General features: G+C 43.4%; 1 protein-coding gene across 5 annotated transcripts in view; it reads right to left on the bottom strand.

Annotated features, from left to right (window-relative positions):
* Positions 1-22,656, bottom strand: part of CACNA2D1 (calcium voltage-gated channel auxiliary subunit alpha2delta 1) — a 472,859-nt gene that overhangs the window by 189,145 nt on the left and 261,058 nt on the right. For all 5 annotated transcript variants that reach the window (XM_066634567.1, XM_066634568.1, XM_066634570.1 and 2 more), the window contains exon 6: positions 3,764-3,893. In XM_066634567.1, coding sequence (XP_066490664.1) covers positions 3,764-3,893 — 130 coding nt within the window. The remainder of the gene's footprint in view (positions 1-3,763; positions 3,894-22,656) is intronic.

The following is a 22,656-nucleotide window of genomic DNA, read 5'->3' as shown; positions in this document are numbered from 1 at the left end:
CAACAAAGGAAAGGTCAGCCTTGCTTTGTGCAAGGCCTTTTATAGGCCTTCAGCTATTGCAAGACCTTCATTCATTCATATAAGTTCATCTTTAATATATTCATTTATATAAATTTATTAAAATTTTAAATGTAAATTAATTCTTTTTTTCTCTGGCCCCCGACACAGTGTCAGAGAGAAGATGCAGCCCTCCTGCCAAAAACTTTGAACACCCCTAATCTGAGGCACTATCAAGGCAATTCCAAATATAATTAGTCACTATAAGTATATGGTAACCATACTAGGGAGGCAGTTATTATACCTTAATCCCATCATCGCTCACTGGGAGTAACTTCACTCTAGAAACCAAATGTCATGGCATTAAATTATGTTTGAAAACTTTTTGAAATCTTGCAAGGAGAAATATATTTATTTAGTAGCTGCTGTTTAGCTATGAAGTACATTCATTTTTTTTTAACCAGCTAGAGCACCTTAAATGCACATGAATCATTTGATGCTGCAGTAGCTCGTAAAGAAGCCCAAAGGGCCAGATGGTTCGATTTCCATATGACATAGGAATATAGATAAGTTGATTTATAATGAGCTGGTCCTGTGGTCCATCAATCCAAGGGCTATCAAGCTCAATTGGCAGCAGTTGTCCTGAATCGCAAACAGACTTCCTCCCAGCCATTATAATCTAAATCCTGCAAAGAGTAACTGGATGACTATATACATATGCAATATATGCTCTAACCCTAAACTAGGATTCCTCCCTCTTAAACTGTGTTTGGGGGGGAGGTGTTAATATGAGTGTAATGATATTGATTTTCATATTACAGTGTTTCTCTAATGTATTTTTTTCCTGCAGTGCCTGATTATCAGAACAAAATGTACATATCAACCCTAAAAGTCAATGCTAATGAAAACATTTTAAAGAAGGCTTTGCCAAAGAATCATTTCTCAAATGACACCAGCAGAAATACATAAATTAGCCTTTTAGAAATGATGGAATTTCTCATAATAGTTAGGCTGAAAGTGGAAATATCTAAAATAACAGAGCAGTTTCCACTCTAATCCTTCAATTACAGTGCACTTTTATATTATTAAAGTCTGAATCCCAGAATAATCCTTCAGATCTGTGTCAAAATGACATGCTGCATGTGGAACTGCAAGTTGCTCATGACTTTTCCTCAGCTCAGCCCTGTTGACATTTCCGCTTTCACTCATGTGTCATTTATAGATGCAGACACACGACAGTGGATGTGAATTTTAAGTATGGGTCACGCTAGGGTCTCCGACTCACTGATAAGATTTCTGCAGAGCTGGAAGATTGCAGAATTAAAATGAACCGCTCTAAATTACTAGGTGGGTGAAAGAACACTCCTCTTTTTTCCTGCATTTTAAGCCAATTTTTTTTTTTTTTTTTTTTTTGGAATGTGCAGAAACTCCTTGAGAAAATGTGACTTGCATACCGAAACTTGTTTGGCTTCCCTTGAAAATTCTCATTTTTCCACGAGAGGAACCCTGAAATTTGCTTTGAACATGTGTGACATGTCAATGCAGACCCTAATTTTTGTTAGTGTGGACCATCGTCTTACTCGCCCAAACTTGTGCTATCCACCCACACACATGCATTCACACACCCCTAAGATATGTAGTCTCTGTGGTAGAGGAGTAGGAGTGTGTCCCCTGTCCAACTCACCCTATCAGCACTAGACACATAATCTGTATGGCACCTATCCATAAAGAATCCAGTCTGCATAAGTTAGAACTGATCACACAGTTCTAACCTTCCAAATAAGGAATGTTTGAATCATGTCAGTGCACTTCAGACTTTCACACATGTAAGCCGCTTTGAAATATTAAGTACAATATGTGATGCCTGTTCAGAAGTGGGACATGCAGACTGGACTGGCACCACCAAGTGAAACCATCAGGGCATGTGCCAGGAGCGAATGACCCCACAGGGGCCCATCACTAGACACCCCCAGCCCATTAGCCAAAACAGGTGGGAAGGCAAAGGAAGTAGAAGCTTCTTCCACCCTCCTTTTCTCATCAGCTAAAGGGATGGAGACATTTCTTCTACCATCAGAAAGTCTGGCTGTTAGGGAAGTGAGGGTGAAGTCAGAGCGATTGCTTCCTCTGCTCTCTCTCTTCCCCACCAGCCAATGGGACACGTTGGGGACATTTCACCCTTGTGGCAACAGGGCTGAGCTTGGAAGAAATATCCCCACCCAACTGGCAAATCACCTTCTTCTCTTTGCCACTGGTCAATGGAATGGGGACATTTCTTCCAAGCACAGACTTTCTGCCACTAGGGAGACATGTCCCCCATCCCATTAAGCAGCAGGAAAAAAAGTGAATGGGAATAATGCTTTTATTATGGTCATGCTGGTGCTGCTTCTTTCCTCTTCCCAACTCTGACCAACAGGGGTGTTATGTTCTGCCCACCTGCCTGGACTAGTAAGCTGTCAAGTGGGAAATGGAAGATGTTTGTGGGGTGGGGGGAGGTGTACAATGCTAGGCCTCCAGGAACAGGATGACACAAACCTACCAGGTACTTTCAAGTACATAAGACTGCTGTATCATGGGATTCCAATAAATCAAGATCCCAAGAAACATTTTAATACAGAAATGAGTCATGTTACTTGTTCTATGCTCAACAGCACTGTTTGCATTGTTGGCTCACACTGAAGACCATTCAAACCAAACTCTTCTGTACTCAGTGACACATGTCAGTTCTACACAGTCGAGATGGGCCAAGACTCAGATGATTCGGACTCGAGTCATGGAAACATTTGTTACGACTCATACTGACTTGAGTCACATGAATCAAAAAGTTGGGCACTGAATTGGGACTTGGGGGTTTTACCCTAAAAATGAAAAGACTTGAATAGACTTGAGTCACTTTTGTGTGTGCTTGTGACTCTGATTTGTGTGTATGCTTGCTTTTCCTCGCCACTTCCATGACTGGAAAAGACTCAGACACAAGTCAAAATAACTCAAAAGAACAGCTCTGGACAAGTCATGACAGCTGCCATTGTGACTCATGGGCGACACAAGTCAAAGAGGGCAGAGACTCGGGACTCAACTCGAGACTCAGCACAGGCACATCCCTGCTTATAAAAAGCCACTTACAGTGTAAGTACTACTATTGTCTTGTGCAATATTTTCCTGAAATATTAAACGCTTTAGGCACACTTCATCTATTTCCCATTTCTCTTGCTTGCCCAAGGCTGAATCCAATTCAAGAAGTACAACCCAAAGTCATTTGGATAAATAAATAAGTTAGGAAAAATCAGGACATTCACAATAATCCAGATTCATAACTGCTGCCTGCTTGCTTTCCTGTGGTTCCTCTCTCAGATTGCAGATGTAATTTCTGGGTAATAGACCCTTTCTGCAGCTCCACTATATAATAGTTTCCAAATGGTACCATTGCTTTAAGATTGTCCAGGGTAAGGATAATGAAGATGCATAAACGCACAACCAGAACTTCATCTATATAATAAATGAATATAAACACTCAGTCATGCAGTACCATTTAAACTGAACTGCAATCATTATTCATAAAGCTGTGTGAATGATACATGAAATACAAAGAGATTTTTGAGTTTATCAAGTTTAACATCCCATTCCCTCTATTTCTTACTATAAGAGATAGAATGGGCTTAGTTCATGGGAGGGCCTCATTCAGGAAAACATTCAGGATTATAGCTTATAAATTAGGACTATATCCACCATGAACGGGACACATAAGAAGATCTGTTAAGTCACTACTTACATCCTTCATATATATCTGTCGGTATGTGGACTGCTGCATGCTGGTAGGACGTTCGCCGTCCAAAAATAGGATCCTCTTCAAACACTGGTCTGATTCTCTGACTTCCAGTTTCGGATTCATTTCTTCCAGACTTTTTAAGGGGGGGGGGGGAGAGAGAGAAAGGTAAAATATTAGAACATGCTAAAAATTATTTACACTTGTCTCTGAAAACATTTGGAGTCAAGTCTACACATATTGCAGAATGAACAGAGTACTAAGGTGATGGAAAGGACTTTTCATTCTGTGCATAGTTCAAAGATTATCCAACATGTAGATCTAACTTGTGGGGGTGCTTTATCAGTCCATATAGAACAAGGGTGTCCAAAGTTTTTGGCAGGAGGGCCACATCATCTCTCCAACATTGTGTCGGGGGCCAGGGAAAAAAAGAATTAATTTACATTTAAAATTTGAATAAATTTACATATGTTTACATAAATGTATATATTAAAGATGAACTTATATGAAATAATGAAGGTCTTGTAATAGCTCAAGGCCTATAAAAGGCCTTGTACAAAGCAAGGCTGGCCTTTCCTTTGCTGCTGCTACTGCATCACAGATGCGAAACAGCAAGCAGTGGAGGGAACCCTAATCCCACAGCTCATGCAAGAGGTCAAACAGTCACCCTCACGCTGAGAGCAGTTGCTTCAGGCCAGTGTGGGCTCTAGCAAATCTGTGGAGGGCCAGAGACTCATTGAAGACTCAGGGCTCCCTGAGGGCCACATTGAGAGGCTTCGAGGGCCGCAAGTGGCCCCAGGGCTGGGATTTGGGCACCCTTGTTATAGAAGATGCCTTTGGGTCTCTACACTGCTGTTCAAATTCATTCAATTTTCACACATTAAACAAATTCATCTCTTGCATCTACCAGATGATTAATAAAAATCCCTAAGATCACACAGTAAAATGCTTTTCAAGCAGAGTGATCATTCTTTAGAAAACATGGAGACCTCCTGAGGATTCTTACACTAATATACTGATCAGACAATGATTGCTCTAAAAAATTTTTGATCAATCATCTAACCTGTATTTGTTACATTTTTCATATCCCCACAAACTTTTTAATAAAAAAAAAAAACTAAGATGCTCATAGATTGTGAAGGAAAGTAATTCAATGCAGCTGTGAATACAATTAAAACCTAACTCCAACCAATTTCTCTCCTGAGGCAGGAGCTGAAATGCAATCAATAATGGCACAAGAAAATCCCACAGGAGACAGGGCCCGAAGTTTAATTTTCCATCTATTCAAAGTCGGCCTTCACTTATTGAATTACAGTGTTACCTACCACCAACAGTCAGCAAAATATCTCCCTCACATCTCTGAAATAAATCTGCAGATCAATTTGTTCCTGACTTGGGTAGCGGATAGTATCCATTTCTTCCTTCAGTTCACATTTTAAGGCATTATCTTAAAGAACAATGGCCCTCAGTTCAGTCAACCCGAACAATGATATACAGTTTAATGGCTAAGTTGCAGAAGACAATTTGTTTTTACCGTAACCATGGTCAAACAAAATTCTCCTGGGTCAACTGTGGACCTTCATCACAAGGGGAATCAGAATCAAATCTTTAACTCTGTTTCAGTCAAACCCCCTGCAACATTTACCAGAGTAAGCTCAGTCTTTCTTGCATTTGTAAATAGCATGACTGTGCCCACTAGAGATGTGCAACACCACCCACTTCCTCCCACTAATATTTCCACATCCCTAAACCCCAGCATCTCATGCTTGTTACAAATGTTCCTTGATATGCTGGTGGGTAAGCCTCTGCTGCCCCAGTGGTTCTATTAGGGCCACTCCAAATCTGGTTTCAACTCCAAGTGGACCCAGTAAGGTGAGGGCACCTATCTCCTCCTAGTTAGGTCCCTGCACTTATACTGAACAACCTGCATATGCAAGCATTTTTAGAATACTGCTGGACCTGGATGGGAGTTGGGAGTGTGCTTGGAAGAGGAGGAAGGAGAGAGTGTCTGTTGGGGAACAGAACAATTATTGGATAGGAAGCAAAGAGCCTTGGTAAGTAAGCCAAGAGGATATTCGTGAACCCTTGACCTTGTGTCAAAATTAAATTTGCATGCATGAGCTCTGATGTGCACAAGAGCCTTCACATTCATGTAAATGGTATGGAGAAATTACACATAAGTATTGCATTGTACATGCAAAATGTTCCAAATACTGAAGTGAACAGAATGTTATAAAATGAGATTCCTGATTTTTAAAAACAAAAACGTGGTCTTGAAATTGCAGAAAAACATTAACTCTGATGTAAATAAACTTAAATATTTTAATTAGGCAATATATCTCTTTGCCCATTCAAATATTATAGCACAAAACCAAACAAACTTCCCTTCGCCATCCAGTTGCTCATTTTAACAAAAAATGTTCTAACAGTTGCTCAGTCTAACAAACTAACCCACATGATAATTATATTGAACTGCATGTACAAAGATTTTTATTTGCCAAATCCTCAAATAACAGTCACTAATAATCCTGCTGGAGAGTTTTTTGTTTGCATCCCAGACCTACTACAGGGTTTTTGTGAAAGTCTGTTCATCATTGAACATAAGAAGAGCCCTGCTGGATCAGGCCAAAGCCCCATCTAGTCCAGCTTCCTGTATCTCACAGTGGCCCACCAAATGCCTCAGGGAGCACACAAGACAATATTCCCAGTGCCCTCCACTGCATCTGGCAGCCTGCCTCTAAAACCAAGAGCTTTTACATACCTACTATGACTTGTAACCCATAGTGAACTTTTCTTCCAGAAATTTGTCCCATCCCCTCTTAAAGGCATCCAGGCAAGATGCCATCACTACTTCCTGTGGCAAAGAGTTCCACAAACTAATTACACTGAAATTAGTTACACTGAAATTAATTACACTAAAAGCCAGGACCTCAAAGGTAGTGTTCTCTGAAGTGCTACCTGTTCCACGTGCAGGGCCAGTTAGGCAGGTGGAGATCAGGGGTCTCAATGCGTGGATGAGACGGTGGTGTAGGGAGAAGGGGTTTAGATTCGTTTGGCACTGGGGAACGTTTTGGGCCAAGCGGGGCCTGTACAAGAGAGATGGACTTCACTTGAACCAGAATGGAACCAGACTGCTGGCACATAACATTAAAAAGGCAGCAGAGCAGCTTTTAAACTGATCCCTGGGGGAAAGCCAACAGGAGCCGAGGGCAATCCAGTTCGGGACTCCTCATCCCTATGGGACGAGCATGGGGAGGTTAGAGAACAACAAGGTAAAGGCAGAGTAGGAGAAGAAATTGGGAATGGTAGTGTGATGGGATGTGATAGATGGTTTGGCACAATGAGAGTATTCAGGGATGAAGGAGCTAATAAGCAGCCCATCCTGGGGCATTCCATGTACAAATGCTTTTATGCAAATGCCCGAAGAGATTTGCAGAGAATCAGTGGGATACCACAATCCCAGGCTATAAACTCTACAGGAGGGACAGAGGGGCCGGGTTGGAGGTGGGGTGGTCATTTATGTTAAGGAAGGGATAGAATCCAGCAAAGTAGAGATTGAGCGTGGGTCCGACTCCATAGAATCTCTAGCAAAGTAGAGACTGAAGGTGGGTCCATCTCCATAGAATCTCTATGGGTTAAATCTGGTCTAGAGGGTAGAGCCTCCGTTTGCCTGAAGATCCACAGGTCGCCAGTTCGAGGCCACCGGCACCGTGTGACTTTGAAGCAGCTGACAAGCTGAGCCGAGTTATTCCATCTGCTCTGAGTGTGGGAGGATGGAGGCCAGAATGTGAAACCAGATCAGGAAGAAACATCTGAATGTTGTGGTTCTTGAAAGATAGAACTTTCTTTCAATTGTAAAAATCCCTACGGGGATTTAATTAGCCTGCTTATGTAAACCGCCTTGAATAAAGTCTGAGGAGAAATCTGAGGACCAAGAAAGGCGGTATATAAATACCTGTATTATTATTATTATTATTATTATTATTATTATTATTATTATTATTATTATTATTATTATTATTATTATAAATACCTGTATTATTATTATTAGGGTTGTAATCATGGGGGACTTCAATTATGCTCATATTGACTGGGTCAATTTGTGTTCTGGTCACAAAAAGGAGACCGGATTACTTGACATGCTAAATGACTGTGCCTTAGAGCAGCTAGTCATGGAGGACAGGTGATTCTGGATGTAATATTGTGCGGTACTCAGGACATGGTTAGAGATGTCAATGTTACTGAGCCATTGGGGAACAGTGATCATGCTGCAATCCTTTTCGACATGCACGACAGGGGAAGAATACCAGGCAAATCTCTCACAAAAACCCTTGACTTCCAACAAGCGAACTTTCCTCAGATGAGGAGGCTGATTAGAAGGAGATTGAAAGGGAAGGTAAAAAAAGATTCCAGTCTCTACAGAGAGCACGGAGGTTGCTCAAATCAACAGTAATAGAGACCCAGTGGAGGTGCATACCAAAAAGGAAGAAGGGCTCGACTAAGTCCAGGAGGGTGCCCGTATGGCTAACCAGCCAAGTTAGAGGGACCGTAAAGGGCAAGGAAGCTTCCTTCCATAAACGGAAATCTTGCCCTAATGAGGAGAATAAAAAGGAATATAAACTGTGGCAAAAGAAATGTAAGAAGGTGAAACAGGAGGCCAAGAGAGACTATGAGGAACACATGGCCAGCAGCATTAAGGGGAACAATAAAAGCTTCTTCAAATATGTTAGAAGCAGGAAAACTGCTAGAGAAGCAGTTGGCCCTCTGGATGGTGAGGGAGGGAAAGGGGAAATAAAAGGAGACTTAGAGATGGCAGAGAAATTAAATGGGTTCCTTGCATCTGTCTTCACAGCAGAAGAGCTCGGGCAGATACCACCGCCCGAACGGATCCTCCTGACCAAGGAATTATGTCAGATAGAGGTTAAAAGAGAAGATGTTTCAGACCTCATTGATAAATTAAAGATCAATAAGTCACCGGGTCCTGATAGCGTCCACCCAAGAGTTATTAAGGAATTGAAGAATGAAGTTGCTGATCTCTTGACTAAAATATGCAACTTGTCCCTCAAAACGCCCACGGTGCCAGAAGATTGGAGGATAGCAAATGTCACGCTGATCTTTAAAAAGGGAAAGAGGAGGGACCCGGAAAACTATAGGCCAGTCAGCCTAACATCTATAACAGGTAAGATGGTGGAATGTCTCATCAAAGATAGGATCTCAAAACACATAGACAAACAAGCTTTGCTGAGGGAGAATCAGCATGGCTTCTGTAAGGGTAAGTCTTGCCTCACGAACCTTTTAGAATTCTTTGAAAAGTTCAACAGGCATGTGGATGCGGGAGAACCCGTGGACATTATATATCTGGACTTTCAGAAGGCGTTCAACATGGTCCCTCACCAAAGGCTACTGAAAAAATTCCTCAGGGAATTAAAGGGCAGGTTCTCTCCTGGTCTGAGACCTGGCTGAAGACCAGGAAACATCGAGTGGGTGTCAATGGCCAATTTTCACAATGGAGAGAGGTGAAAAGCGGTGTGCCCCAAGAATCTGTCTTGGGACCAGTGCTCTTAACCTCTTCATAAATGACCTGGAGACAGGGTTGAGGTAGCAGTGAGGTGGCTAGGTTTGCAGATGACGCCAAACTTTTCCAAGTGGTGAAGACCAGAAGTGATTCTGAGGAGCTCCAGAAGGATCTCTCCAAACTGGCAGAATGGGCAGCAAAATGGCAGATGCGTTTCAATGTAAGTAAGTGTAAGGTCATGCACACTGGGGCAAAAAATCAAAACTTCACATATAGGCTAATGGGTTCTGAGCTGTCTGTGACAGATCAGGAGATAGATCTTGGGGTAGTGGTGGACAAGTCGATGAAAGTGTCGACCCAATGTGCGGCAGCAGTAAAGAAGGCCAATTCTATGCTTGAGATCATCAGAAAAGATATTGAGAACAAAACAGCTAATATTATAATGCCATTGTACAAATCGATGGTAAGGCCACACCTGGAGTATTGTGTCCAGTTCTAGTTGCTGCATCTCAAAAAAGATATAGTGGAAATGAAAAAGGTGCAAAAGAGGGCAACTAAGATGATTGCTGGGCTGGGACACCTTCCTTATGAGGAAAGGCTACGGCGTTTGGGCCTCTTCAGTCTAGAAAAGAGACGCCTGAGGGGTGACATGATTGAGACATACAAAATTATGCCCGGGAAGGACAGAGTGGATAGAGAGATGCTCTTTACACTCTCATATAACACCAGAACCAGGGGACATCCACTAAAATGGAGTGTTGGGAGAGTTAGAACAGACAAGAGAAAACATTTCTTTACTCAGTGTGTGGTTGGTCTGTGGAACTCCTTGTCGCAGGATGTGGTGACGGCATCTGGCCTGGATGCCTTTAAAAGGAGATTGGACAAGTTTCTGGAGGAAAAATCCATTATGGGTTACAAGTCATGATGTGTATGTGCAACCTCCTGATTTTAGAAATGGACTATGTCAGATGCAAGGCAGGGCACCGAGATCCAGGTCTCTTGTTTTCAGGCATGCTCCCTGGAGTGTTTGGTGGGGCTGCTGTGAGATACAGGAAGCTGGACTACATGGGCCTATGGCCTGATCCAGTGGGGCTGTTCTTATATTCTTATGTAAACTGCCTTGAATTAAAATGAGGAGAAATCTGACAACCAAGAAAGGCAGAATATAAATACCCGTATTATTATTATTTATTTTCTCATTGGAGACTGGAAGATCCTCGCAGGCCATATTGTGAGTCCCTGAGGGCTGCAAGTGGCCCCCGGGCCAGGGTTTGGGCACCCCTGGTCTTTATTGATGTCCTGAGTTGATGATAGAGAGAATTATGATGATGTTAGGACAGAGCTTCTTTGATTTCCCAGAATTATCATTAGAACAGCTCTTCCTGAACATTTCTTTCCCAAACCAAGTGATTAATGGGGTCAGTGAGGATTATCTACCAGTGGACAAAATCTCCCTGATTTCGGCTGGCAGGAAGAGGAAGACTCTGTCAGAGCCCGTTCCCTAGACTCTTGCACCCCCATTCAGTTCTCCCCCCCCATTTGAGAAGTATCATTTTAAGCAAAGCACATCCAGTGTGTAGCACAGAGATATATAGTTTGTTGTCTAACAGATTGAGGTGCATATATTGTTGCTGCACAATATGCTTGACTGGTGTTCTCAACACCAGTGACGTCTTGTCTGTTTGACATATGGCAGCCTGCATAATTTACTTCCGTTGACAGATGTAAAAGCCAGTCCTGCTGTGCCACTGTTCGGATATGTTTTCAGAAGATACAGTATTCTTTAGCCATCCAAAATTGCTTGTTCTCTCTCACACATTTTAATTTGTGCCTCTCCTCCTCTTGTTTCATAACCCTTCTCCTTCTGCTCTATTTATAGTCACCTCCAATTCAACATTCAGTTTTTTTTCTGCTAAGCCTTGTGCTTGTGCCACTTTATTTTCAATCTTTGCTCCTCTTCTTCATTTTGGTTGCTTTCTAATTTCTGCATTTAGTTCCTGAAATCTGTCTCTGTTCCTCAGCGGTAGCTGTAGCTTGATGTGATGACTTCTGTCCTTGTCTTTCAGCCTATTTTGCATTTTTCCACATTGCCGCCAGATTTTAATGGACGTATTTCTCACATGTTTGACTTACATTTGTGTTTGTAACAGTCTGTACTCAGTCACACTCTAAATTGCCATGCTCCATTTCACATGAAGCATGTGAAACTGTAAGGTTGCTGGAAACTGGTTTGGTGGAGGAACGGAAAGGGATGAAGCTCACCTGGTAAGGAACTGTGGTGACTAAAGAGATACTTTGGAACTCGGTCAGCATGAGATTGTGGGGGATTCTGGGGCAAACTCCCATTGTTCTCAGCAGAAGTTAGTTTATGATAGGGTTACAAGTCTAAGGGCCCAATCCTGTTCCCTCTGCCACCTTTGCAACCTATGGTGGGAGGCAGTCCAGAAGGTTCCCTCTAGATGAAGGAAGAATCGTTCCCTCTGAGGGAAAGCCTCTGTGGTATGGGTGGGTCCACTTGGACCGACCAGAGCTATTTTGCTGTCCTGGGTCTGTGTTGCCCTGTGCTGTAGGATTGGGCCTAGTAATGGGGTTAGGATATCAGTGGCACTGGTGCTGCTGATCACATCCCTTCCTGGGACTCGATCTGACCATTCCCGCCTCTCTTCATAATCCCACACCTCCTTTCCACCCTCCCACCTATCCCATCATCTTACCTGTTTCGGCAGGTTGGGAAATCTCTGACAGTGAGGATGGGAAAGCATGGGCCTTCCTGCCAGTAACCTCTGCAGGGTGCTAAATCGTGCACTGTCGGAGTGCCTTTTGTAACAGGCACTGTCTGCTTTATGGCAGCTAGCACCATTGGGGGGGGGGGGACGGAAGCATCGGCCAGTTCCTTGCTGCAAGTTTAAGTCTGGGCTAAACGTCTGCAATTGTAGATACAGATCCTTGGAGTAGGTACCATTGAACATAGTGGAACCTACTTCTATGTAGATATACATAAGATTTGGCTATCACATCCTTCTGTAAAAAAAAAAATCCACTATAGGCTAAATCAGATTATAAATTGAATTCCCGGTTTCACAATGGAAATGATAAAGCCATGGCTGTGATGGGATGTTGTTGAGAACTGTCCGAGAAGAACTGCATTATTCAAACTCCTGCTCAGTCTGATGGTATCCTCGGTTACTGTAGCCAGTGTACTGCTTGTTAAATGATAGCTTAGGGCAGTGATAGTCTGAGCTATCAATAACATACTGTTAAATTTAGAATACTGCTCTATCACCCTTCTCCTATCACCCATCACTCCTTCTATCACCTGTCAGCAGGAAAAAGGAAAGAACCCCCCCCACACACACACACACACATGGTTCCCTAATTTCTGCTCATGGTTTCTTTATTCTTTTCCTTGGAAAAGAAAAGAAGGGAAATCGGAAAAGAAGAAAGGGACAGGTTTTAGAACTGTTCACTCTTTGGCTAATTAACTTAAAGGGAACGGAGCCTTGCTTCTCTTTACCTTTGTTGCTCTTTTTGTTTAACATCTAGCTTAACCTCAGACCAGAACTGGGATTGTCGGCTGAGCGCTTCCAGCACCCCATTTGCTCTTATCCATTAAGCCTTAATTGGGAACAGTCGACTAAGTCTCCTGGCAAGAGCTGTGTCCCTAATTGACACAAGTGATTTATTAGGGAAGAGAATTCCCTTCAGAAAGCCCCTTTGCTTGGAAAGCTTCCGTGACTGATAGATCTAGGCTGTTTGCACAGATGTTAATTGCTTGCTAATAGTAAGAGTGATGACCATTTCTTTTTTTCTTTTTTTTATTCTATCATGAAATGTCTGTGTGGGGGAGTGCTCAGAGCTGCAACAGTTTGCCAGACATTGGCAGGCAACCATAACTTCAGAAGCTCCATCATCAAAATAAGCTATTCCTACCAAGCTAGTTAATTAAATACCCACTTCCTCCCCCCGCCCCCGCTCTGTGGCAGGGAGGAAGCCATTTAGAAAAGGGCTATGTCAGATGCAAGGGAGGGCACCAGGATGCAGGTCTCTTGTTATCTGGTGGGCTCCCTGGGGCATTTGGTGGGCTGCTGTGAGATACAGAAAGCTGGACAAGATGGGCCTATGGCCTGATCCAGCGGGGCTGTTCCTATGTTCTTATGGCAGGGGCACACATTTATGTGATAGACATGTGAAGTGCTTACATCTCTGTGTAAATAAATAAAATATAATACTTCTGAGATATAATCTGAACAAATTCATTCTACTAAACAGTGACTTGAGTTTGTTTGGTTTTTTTTAATTTATCAGGAGATAAACTATTTCATGAAGAGTTTTAAATGTTGACAGTTATGTGCTTAGCTGTACCAATAAGAGTCTTCCACATTTTGTCTCCTTGCAATTTCCTCTTCATGAGGGGCCTTTCAGGCAATCACTCTGGCAGATAACTAAGGTATAAGTGTGGAAGATGTGGGAGATAGATCCCACCCACAGATTCAATTACACACAGGTTTTGGTACCTGCATGGGTCCGGGAACAGATATCAAGGTCCAAGTATACTATGCACATGTTTCCTACCCTGGAAATCTGTTATTTTGCAGACAATGAGCATGTTCAACCATGATGCTTGTGATGGCAGCACTCCATTCTTGTTCAACATGCTTCTGAAAATTCTGAAAGATGTTGTGGTGGGTTGTAATCAGGACATGTTGATGAATGCACCCTGACTTCTTCACATAGCTTATCTGAATGCAAATCAATGTTCAACAGCCCAATCCTAAATTACCTGGCTCCCAAAGGAGCAGTGGTGCTAAAATGGCTACCAGTGCACCTATGGGTGCTGCAGCAGCCACCAAAGTCTCTTTGGGGGAAGGGGACATTCATCCCCGAGTAAGGGCACAGGCCCCACAATGGGTCTCCTCTAGTCTGCTTCCACTATTTTGCCAGTGCAGATTAGAGGAGCTTTGTGTTGTGCTTTTCAGCCCAACATGGAGCATAGGATTCTCCCACCCTGGAGAAATTACTACACCATGAAAGGGAAACATCTGGTGACTGAAAGATTCTATACAGTATATGAAAAGAACAATAGTAAAGACCTTTATCAGGTCTAGGATAGCCTGTCTACGTAAACCACCTTGAATAAAATCTGATGATGAGAAAGGTGGTACGCAAACAAACAAACAAATCAATAAAACGGATTTCCCTTACAGGATTGCTGTAAGGATTTAATCAGTGCATGTGAAGAGCTTTGTGCACTCAAAAAGTGCTATACAAATGCTAAGTATCATGAAGAGCTGATCTTAAAGTGGCCTTCTCTTTCCTGCCTGAAATCACAGGCTGCATTTTTCCATAGTGCATTTGGTTGGCCAGCATTTATTGGAAGAGAAGTAGGTGACTGGCACCAAGTGAGTGATTGATGCTGGCTACTTGCATTGCAGGTTATAATATTATTCACTGAGAAATTGAACATTTGCCATGCCCATCAAATATGTCACCAAGTGACATATACAGCCTTCCCACGTACAATGAAGCTTGATTTCTAATCAGTGTTTGGTAAATGGGCTGCTACCAGTGAAATTATAAAAGATACCAAGGTAAGAAGGAGCAGGTGTTAAATCTTAAACTGTATTTGAATTGCAGTGCATGATAACAAAAACAGCCATCATGTTCCAATCCTATTATTCATATCTATGCAATTTTGTTCTCTCCACTCTATCCATGAATATGCATCCTTGCCCAAGAGCTACCTGTTTACCTGATTAAAAAAATAATAATCTTAATATGATACTATCATTGTTTTTAAAACCGAAGAAGGTTTAACAGGTTTATAAATTACAATACAAGGAATTCTCCCTTGAAGGTAAGCCTGCATTAGTTCAGTCCCAAAAGCATTCTCTTATGAAGACTGTGTTTATGCCATGCTAAAGATCAACATTCAGCCCTGAAGCTAGCAATTCATCATTTTAATAGAATACTTCTTCTCTTTGAGAGCTCTCTCATTTAAATCAAAAAAACTTGAGTGGAAGTGGCAAGAAGCAGTACAGTGTAATTGTTTCTCTGGTAAATTAATTTAACCGGGACTGTGTTCCATTGTGGTACTTTCAATGAACACGATTTCAGAAGAAATGGGCTCTTTCATTTTCTCATTCCCCAACACTGGCATGAAGGATGTAAAGGCAATCTGGTGAATTCAAGCCCATGGACCCTCTTGGTAGCATCTTTGGTCTTGCTGATCCTATGGGATAGAACACCATGTATCGTCATTTCAGTCCATGGGCTTCCAGTATGTTAAACGCTGTCATATCCCATATATCCCATTCATGTCCCATTGAGCATTGCTCCTCTGCATCATTGCTCTTGCATTCTGATACTGGACATATGCTCCTGGAAAAATTGCTGTACTCATGCCATATACTATTTCTTTTTGAATACAGCATCTCAATACAGGAGCTTGAATCCAAAATATGTTTTCATGTACCAGTTTACAAACATTTAATTTACTTCGAGTAAAGCTAAATTATTATATTGTCTTAAGAGTAATCTGGTTCTAAACTTTGTCTCCAGTGTTCTTTTACCTCACAATTTCCGTAGCTCATTATATTCTCTGATATAATAAATCTGTGGACAAGACGTCGGTAAAGATCTTTCAACCAAGACATTAGTCTTGATTATTTATTTGATGATGGTGATTGAAGGCCACTCAAGCACTCATTCTGTGCCCATATCATGTCTTTCCCACTATGTAGTGAGCATTAGATAACCTGGGGTTTAAATGCAGAAATAATTTTTCCCCATGCAGCTACGAAAGCTCAGCCCTGCTCTCACTCTTCAGCTCATCTCCCAGCAACGTACATGTCTTGTTTTCAGCTCCCTTACTGGCAAGCTCATTCCACAATTCCTGCTAATTCTGGTTTGTTGTTGTTGTTTTAACTTACTGATATACAGTAACGCATAAAATGTGTTACTTCTTACAAGGAACTTAGAACCTGATGCCCCCAGTTTTCATTTGAATTTAGAAATGTATTTTGGTTTAGAGTTTGCCTCTTCTAGCAGTCTGTACTTTCTATTTTTGGCTTTTAAAAACTTTACTAAGAACTGTTTTTACAAGATATTTCATTGATTTGTCCTTTCAGTTGAAAAGTGAAGTGTTCGTTCTGTGCTTGGCTCCAAGCATGTGTCTTGGAGGACTGTTGTCAATTTTAGTGTTTGTTTTCCTGTTGACATCTTTTATGGGCCAATCCTATGCCTTTGTGCTGTAACAAAGCATTGTCTACAGCCTGTTGCCCAGGTATCCCCCCACAAACATGCGTGACACAAAGACTTGGTTGAAACAGGGCCACGATTTATTCCGTAACAAAGCTGCACAGTGATTGGTGCAATGCAACGGGTCCTGTCTATGCTCCGCCCCCCTTTAGTGTGGGCACCTAACTGGGAGGAGACAGTTCCTGTCTGAGCCCTCTTTGGGCAAACCACCTTGGCTCAGAACCTGAGATCACCCAAGGCTCCCTCAGGTTCCTCATCACCAACCCCGGGAAATGGGGGGTCAAGCCAGCTGAATCGTTCTGCCCACCCTGAGTCGGGGAACCACAAAGGTGAGCATCCCAATTCCATTCCAGGGTCAAGCCAGGCTGCCCCCGTTCTAGGTAGCCTCAGGGCTCAGTACTGGCCTTAACCCAGCCTGTTGCTTACCTGAAGGTAGACACCGGTTCCCTATTTCTCCTCCCGTTCCCACATTACCCTGCCAGACACAGCCAACCTGACTGAAAGACCCACAAGAAACCCAAAGTGACAGTCAGGGGTTGGCAAAAAAAAGCTTCACCCCATGGCCAATCAGGGGAAAAGCCAAAAAATTCCTACCCGGCCCCTAAAGGCGATCAGCTAGACTTCTGACTGTGCTTGAAGCGCGGGTGGGTGGGTTCCGCTGCTGCCAAGGAACCAAGAGGCTGGGGGACGCATGGGTGCCAGCCTTTAAACTACGTGCTGCAGGCTTGCCCCCTCCCCCGACCAATAGCTGCCCAGCACGTCATGCAGGCGGGGAACCGGGCAACTCCCTTTCCACCTGCATCCACAGCTGGAGGGCTTTTACCAGCACTGATGGGAAAGCCGGAGCCTTCCCACAGATGCATGGAGGGATGTCCACTGGAGCTGGTTAGATTGGTGTAGGGGTGAGGGAAGGGCAGGGAGGGGGTGGACAAGGCAGGGAGGGCAACAACGGGATGGGGATGGGTGGATTGGGCCTGGGAAAGGGCAGGACTGGCAGCACTGGCACATGCGATATCTGATCTCCCCTACTGGGACATGGATCAACATGAACCAGCAACATGGACCAACCAGCGATATAGTTGTTGCAGGTCCTAGTTGACGCATAACAGTTGCTGGGACTTTCCGCAGGGCAAGTGGTCAAACGTCACCTAGAGGAGACTTACAGCAGCCAGAATTCCCTTTCGAATTCCCCTGGCACCGCTGCATCAGCATGGGGGAATTTAATTAAGGTTGGGCTATTTCTGTAACATTTTGCTTTCTACAAGATGTTTAACAGCATAAATATTTTGTGTATGTGTCATTTGTAATTTTACTCAGGGAGAAACTGACAAGTCCTTCAGAAATTAATTAGTACCTGCTCTTCATTTGCTATCATCTCCTTCATCTTCCTGCATTCTCATCAGAGGATAACAGTACATGCAGCATGGTGGCAGCAAACAATTTCATGGGAATTTGGAACAATCGCACTGTGTTTTGAACATGTGCAGTAAATTGGAAATCAAGACAGTGAGCATTCATGGATTGTACCCCATGTGGCTTTACTTTGAGTGATTGGGTGTGCCTGCTCTTATTGCAGGCATATGCATCAAACAGAGTGCAAAGCATCTCTAATCAAAGCATCTAATATTTTTAACTGCATTTGCAGATAATAATTTTTGATAATCCTGGATTAAATCTAAATTTTCACAGAACTCTTTAAATATAGCTTCCGGTATTCTCTGGATACCTCACCTCATTGGTAACTATTGGGAAGCAATGTAGGTCATGCAACATCAGCTCCTCATGAAAAGTTTCGAATTTTCTTCATTCAGCACAACTGGTGCTACGTTTTCCTCAAGATTTAATTCCATTTCAGTTTGTGACATTTCACCTGCACACTTTTTAAAGTGTAAATTTAAACAAAAGAAGGCTGTTTTACAATTGAGTCTTTTGGGTTCCTTACTGCAGAATGAATACAACCTTACTGTAAATGGAGCTCTAATAAATGTTGGAGACTGTGCGGAAAAAGCTTGAACAAGTGGCAAACGTGCTCCATTAACTAAATTTTGAGGACTAAAATCCATTAAAAAATGAAGGGCATAATTGGCTTGTTTATCCCCATTCAGTACTACTAGGATGTTGTAATGAACAAAGCACCATTTGTAATTTTAAGAAAATAAATCAAATATTACTGCCCTTATGTTAATAAGTCAGCATTGGAAAGTTGGTATCTTACAGTGTATAACAAGGGGATATGTAATGTCTGGGACATTTCAATTTGTGTACATAAGAACAGCCCAACTGGATCAGGCCATAGGCCCATCTAGTTGTTGCTACCCTTACAGAAGCCCATCTATTACTGTTGTTTTAAGCAGCCTCCATGCACTCTGGAGAGATTAGACTCTTTTTACCTTCCCTTTCAACCTCCTTCTAATCAGCCTCCTCATTTGAGGGAAGTCCGCTTGTTGGAAGTCAAGGGTTTCTGTGAGAGATTTGCCCGGTATTCTTCCCCCGACGTGCATGTCGAAAAGGATTGCAGCATGATCACTGTTCCCCAACGGCTCAGTAACATTGACAGATCTAACCAGGACCTGAGTACCGCACAATATTACATCCAGAGTCACCTGTCCTCTGGTGGGCTCCATGACTAGCTGCTCTAAGGCACAGTCACTTAGCATGTCAAGGAATCCGGTCTCCTTTTCATGACCAGAACACAAATTGACCCAGTCAATATGAGCATAATTGAAGTCCCCCATGATTACAACCCTGTCCCTCCTTGTCACCTCCCTGATCTGTTTCCTCATTTCAAGGTCCCCAGCAGATTTCTGGTCTGGAGGACGATAGCATGCCCCCAGTATTACATTGCTCCTCAGGCCTGGTAATTTAACCCACAAAGATTCTATGGTGGAGTCGGACCCACCTTCAATCTCTACTTTGCTGGATTCTATCCCTTCCTTAACGTAAATGTCCACGCCACCTCCAACACGCCCCTCCCTGTCCCTCCTGTAGAGTTTATAGCCTGGGATTGCGGTATCCCACTGATTCTCCGCACTCCACCAGGTTTCCGTTACGCCCACTATGTCAATGTTTTCCCTAGTCACCAGACATTCCAGTTTTCCCATCTTTTCTTGGAGACTTTGGGCATTTGCATAAAAGCATTTGTACATGGAATGCCCCAGGATGGGCTGCTTATTGGCTCCTTTGTCCCCGCATCTTTTCATTGTGCCAAACCGTCTATCACATCCCATCATGCTACTATTCCCTGCCTAAATAGGCAGGCTGTTTTAAATCCCTGTAGGGATTTTTACAATTGAAGAAAGGTTCTATCTTTGAAGAACTATACGACATTTCAGATGGATCTTTTCTGGTCACATTCTGGCCTCCAGTTTTCTCCCATGCAGGCTGAAAAGCAGCTCCTTCATCTCTCACTTGAAAGGCGGCCAAGACACTTCTTCACTCACACCAAAGAGCAGGTGGAATAACTTGGCTGGGCTTGTCAGCTGCTTCAAGGTCTCGCCATTCATGGTGCCAGTGGCCTCCTACTTGCGACCTTCGGATATTATCTTCAGGCAAACGAAGGCTCTACCTTCTAGACAAGACCTCCTGCATGAGACAGCCTCCATGGTCTCATGGCAACTAAAATAAAGAGACTGTACTCCCAAGGAAGTACACAAGACAGTCCCCTAAAACTAAAGTACACACACTCTTTATATATAAATAAATGATGCTGTTTTGCTCAGAAGAACCATGCTTGAGGTGGTACTTCATTAGCATAAAGGATTTTCGGTGGCACGTGAATTAACACGCTACCGGCGTTTGCCCTGCCCCCACACGAGGCACAGGAGGAGCCAGCCCTTGCAGCCTATTGGCTGGGGGCTCAATGGATCAGGGCCATGTGCTGCTGCACAAGGAAGCCCGCCCAGTCGGACCAGGCAGCAATCCCCCATTCATCCACCCTTTGTGAATCTGAGGTTAGCTGGTCGCCAATTGGGGCCAGGCAGGAATTTTTTGTCATCAGCCTGATTGGCATAATGCTGCTAGTTTTTTCACCTACCCCAGACTGTGGAGTTAGGGGTGGGGTGGATGTTAATAAGTCTCACTGGTCACTTTAGGCAGGTATCATGTGGGTTTAGGGTAGGTAAGGATCATCTCGGTGTACACCACAGGGTGGCAAGGGCCAGGTGGACTCGACGCTTGCTCATGCTGGCATTTCCGGCTGGGTGAGGCAGGCTGGATGAACCTCAGCCTGGTGGCAAAGGCGCATCATGGGTTCACTCGGGTGGCCTGAGCTAGCCTGCCACCCTGACCCTTCGGGGTGACAACGAAGGGGGCAGCATGCTTGTACTGACGCTGTCCAGAGTCGGGTGTGGTCGCCCAAATTGCTATAGGGGGAGGTAGATGGGCAGCTCCGTTTCCCCCATGTAGAACCCGCATGAACTAGTTGTTAGGCCCTGTTGCAATTTATGGTGTAATTAAATAGTTAATAGTGGCCCTTTGTACCATAAGCCCGTGCCTGTGTCTTTATTGGGGGGTGCTGGGTAAAGATATGAAACATACCAAAAATGAGAAGGGACTGCAAGAAGTCTGTCAGGTTTGGATATTATTGAATTTTCTCTGTTTCAAAAAAACCCTAGAAAACAACTGCAAGAACATCTCATGGTAGCCCTGGGGTTTTAAATGTTTCAGGCCACAGAGTTCAAAATAGTAGCTTTAATTGGCATTGCATTCTACACTGTTGTTTTGTAATGCTGTGTTCTTACTTATTTATCGACCAGGTTTTCTCTCTCTGACTGACGGCTGCTAAGAAATCAAACTCTAATGATGGCCATTTGGACTTTGACCCTTTAGGTGTCAACCGTTGGCCTCCACTGCTCCAGGTTTTAGAACAGCAATACTGTTTAGGGCAAAAGTGTCTCTCAGCCTTCTCAATCTTTCAGGCTATGGGGAGAATACTGCTCTTCATTTCTTGACACCTTGCTAAAATATGCAGACCACAGGGCATCATTATTTGCCAGAGAAACCAATATCTGGAAAAATCACATGGCCTAAGGAAAGCTGCCATGTTTAATAGTTGTGGGCAGGCTCAGCATCAGTACATGACACATTCAAGAACCTGCTGGGCACAATCATACTGCAGGGCACCACTGATGCCTGTCCTGAACTACTAGCATTGAGAGAATAGGGCACTACAACAACTGCCAGCTGGTTATCCCCCACCCCGATCAAAACTCACAGGCACCTAAAACCCCAACTGGATTCATGAGCAGCAATTCCTAATGATGGGAGAGTGGAACCCTCCCAGATGATCAAAGAAAACTGCCAGGTGGCCCAGGACACAAATTCAGCAGGTGGCTTTTTCCAAGAGCACAAAGTTGGGAGGCGCTTCTCTAGAGGAAAAATCTTGGACCACTGTGTAGACTGTGGATATTTATAAAGTCACCATGAACAAAGTTTTCTACACTTTCATCTCCTCTCAGTCTCCATATCCTGTATATCCATGTCAAACCGTTCATTTGACATGATCAATGTACCCTCTTTAATTATCTCACAGCAATAGTGTCAAGCACAACAGTTATGCTATCAATCTCAAATCACATTTTATTACTATGTGCAAATGAAGCATGTTGATCCACCTGATTAATGCATTTGTAGAAACTCCACTATCAGTTTATAGATTACACCTACAATATTTATATTTAAAAATTGCAAGGAATCATAGGAAGTAGAAAATAACTTCCTTTTTCAGTCAATGGATTAAAATAGCTTCCTTTTTCATTCTGTCACTACAGGGGGCCCCCTTATCAGCAGACCCGTATCTGGAGTTTCAGGTATCCGCAGATATGGGCGACCCCTTCTCCACAGGCAAGGGGAACTATGCTCCCCTCCAGCGTAGCTACTGAGCCCCACTGAGGCTGCAGATATCCACCTGCAGCCTTACCAGGCCCATGACTGGTTGTTTTTGGCCAAAAACGTTACTTCTGGCTTTCGGTCGAAAACTGGAGGTGATATTTTTCAGTCTAAAAAGGTCATTCTGAGGTCTGCCAAGGCCACAAGCAGATGTTTACAGTCTCAGCGGGGCTCAGAAGCCCATCCAGAGGGCAGGGGAGCCAGGTTCCCCTTGCCTCCTGAGGGTCCAGGCTGTGGAGAT

Source organism: Tiliqua scincoides, chromosome 7, assembly GCF_035046505.1.
Source record: "Tiliqua scincoides isolate rTilSci1 chromosome 7, rTilSci1.hap2, whole genome shotgun sequence".
Taxonomy (NCBI): domain Eukaryota; kingdom Metazoa; phylum Chordata; class Lepidosauria; order Squamata; family Scincidae; genus Tiliqua; species Tiliqua scincoides.
This window is presented reverse-complemented; position numbering and strand designations above follow the sequence as displayed.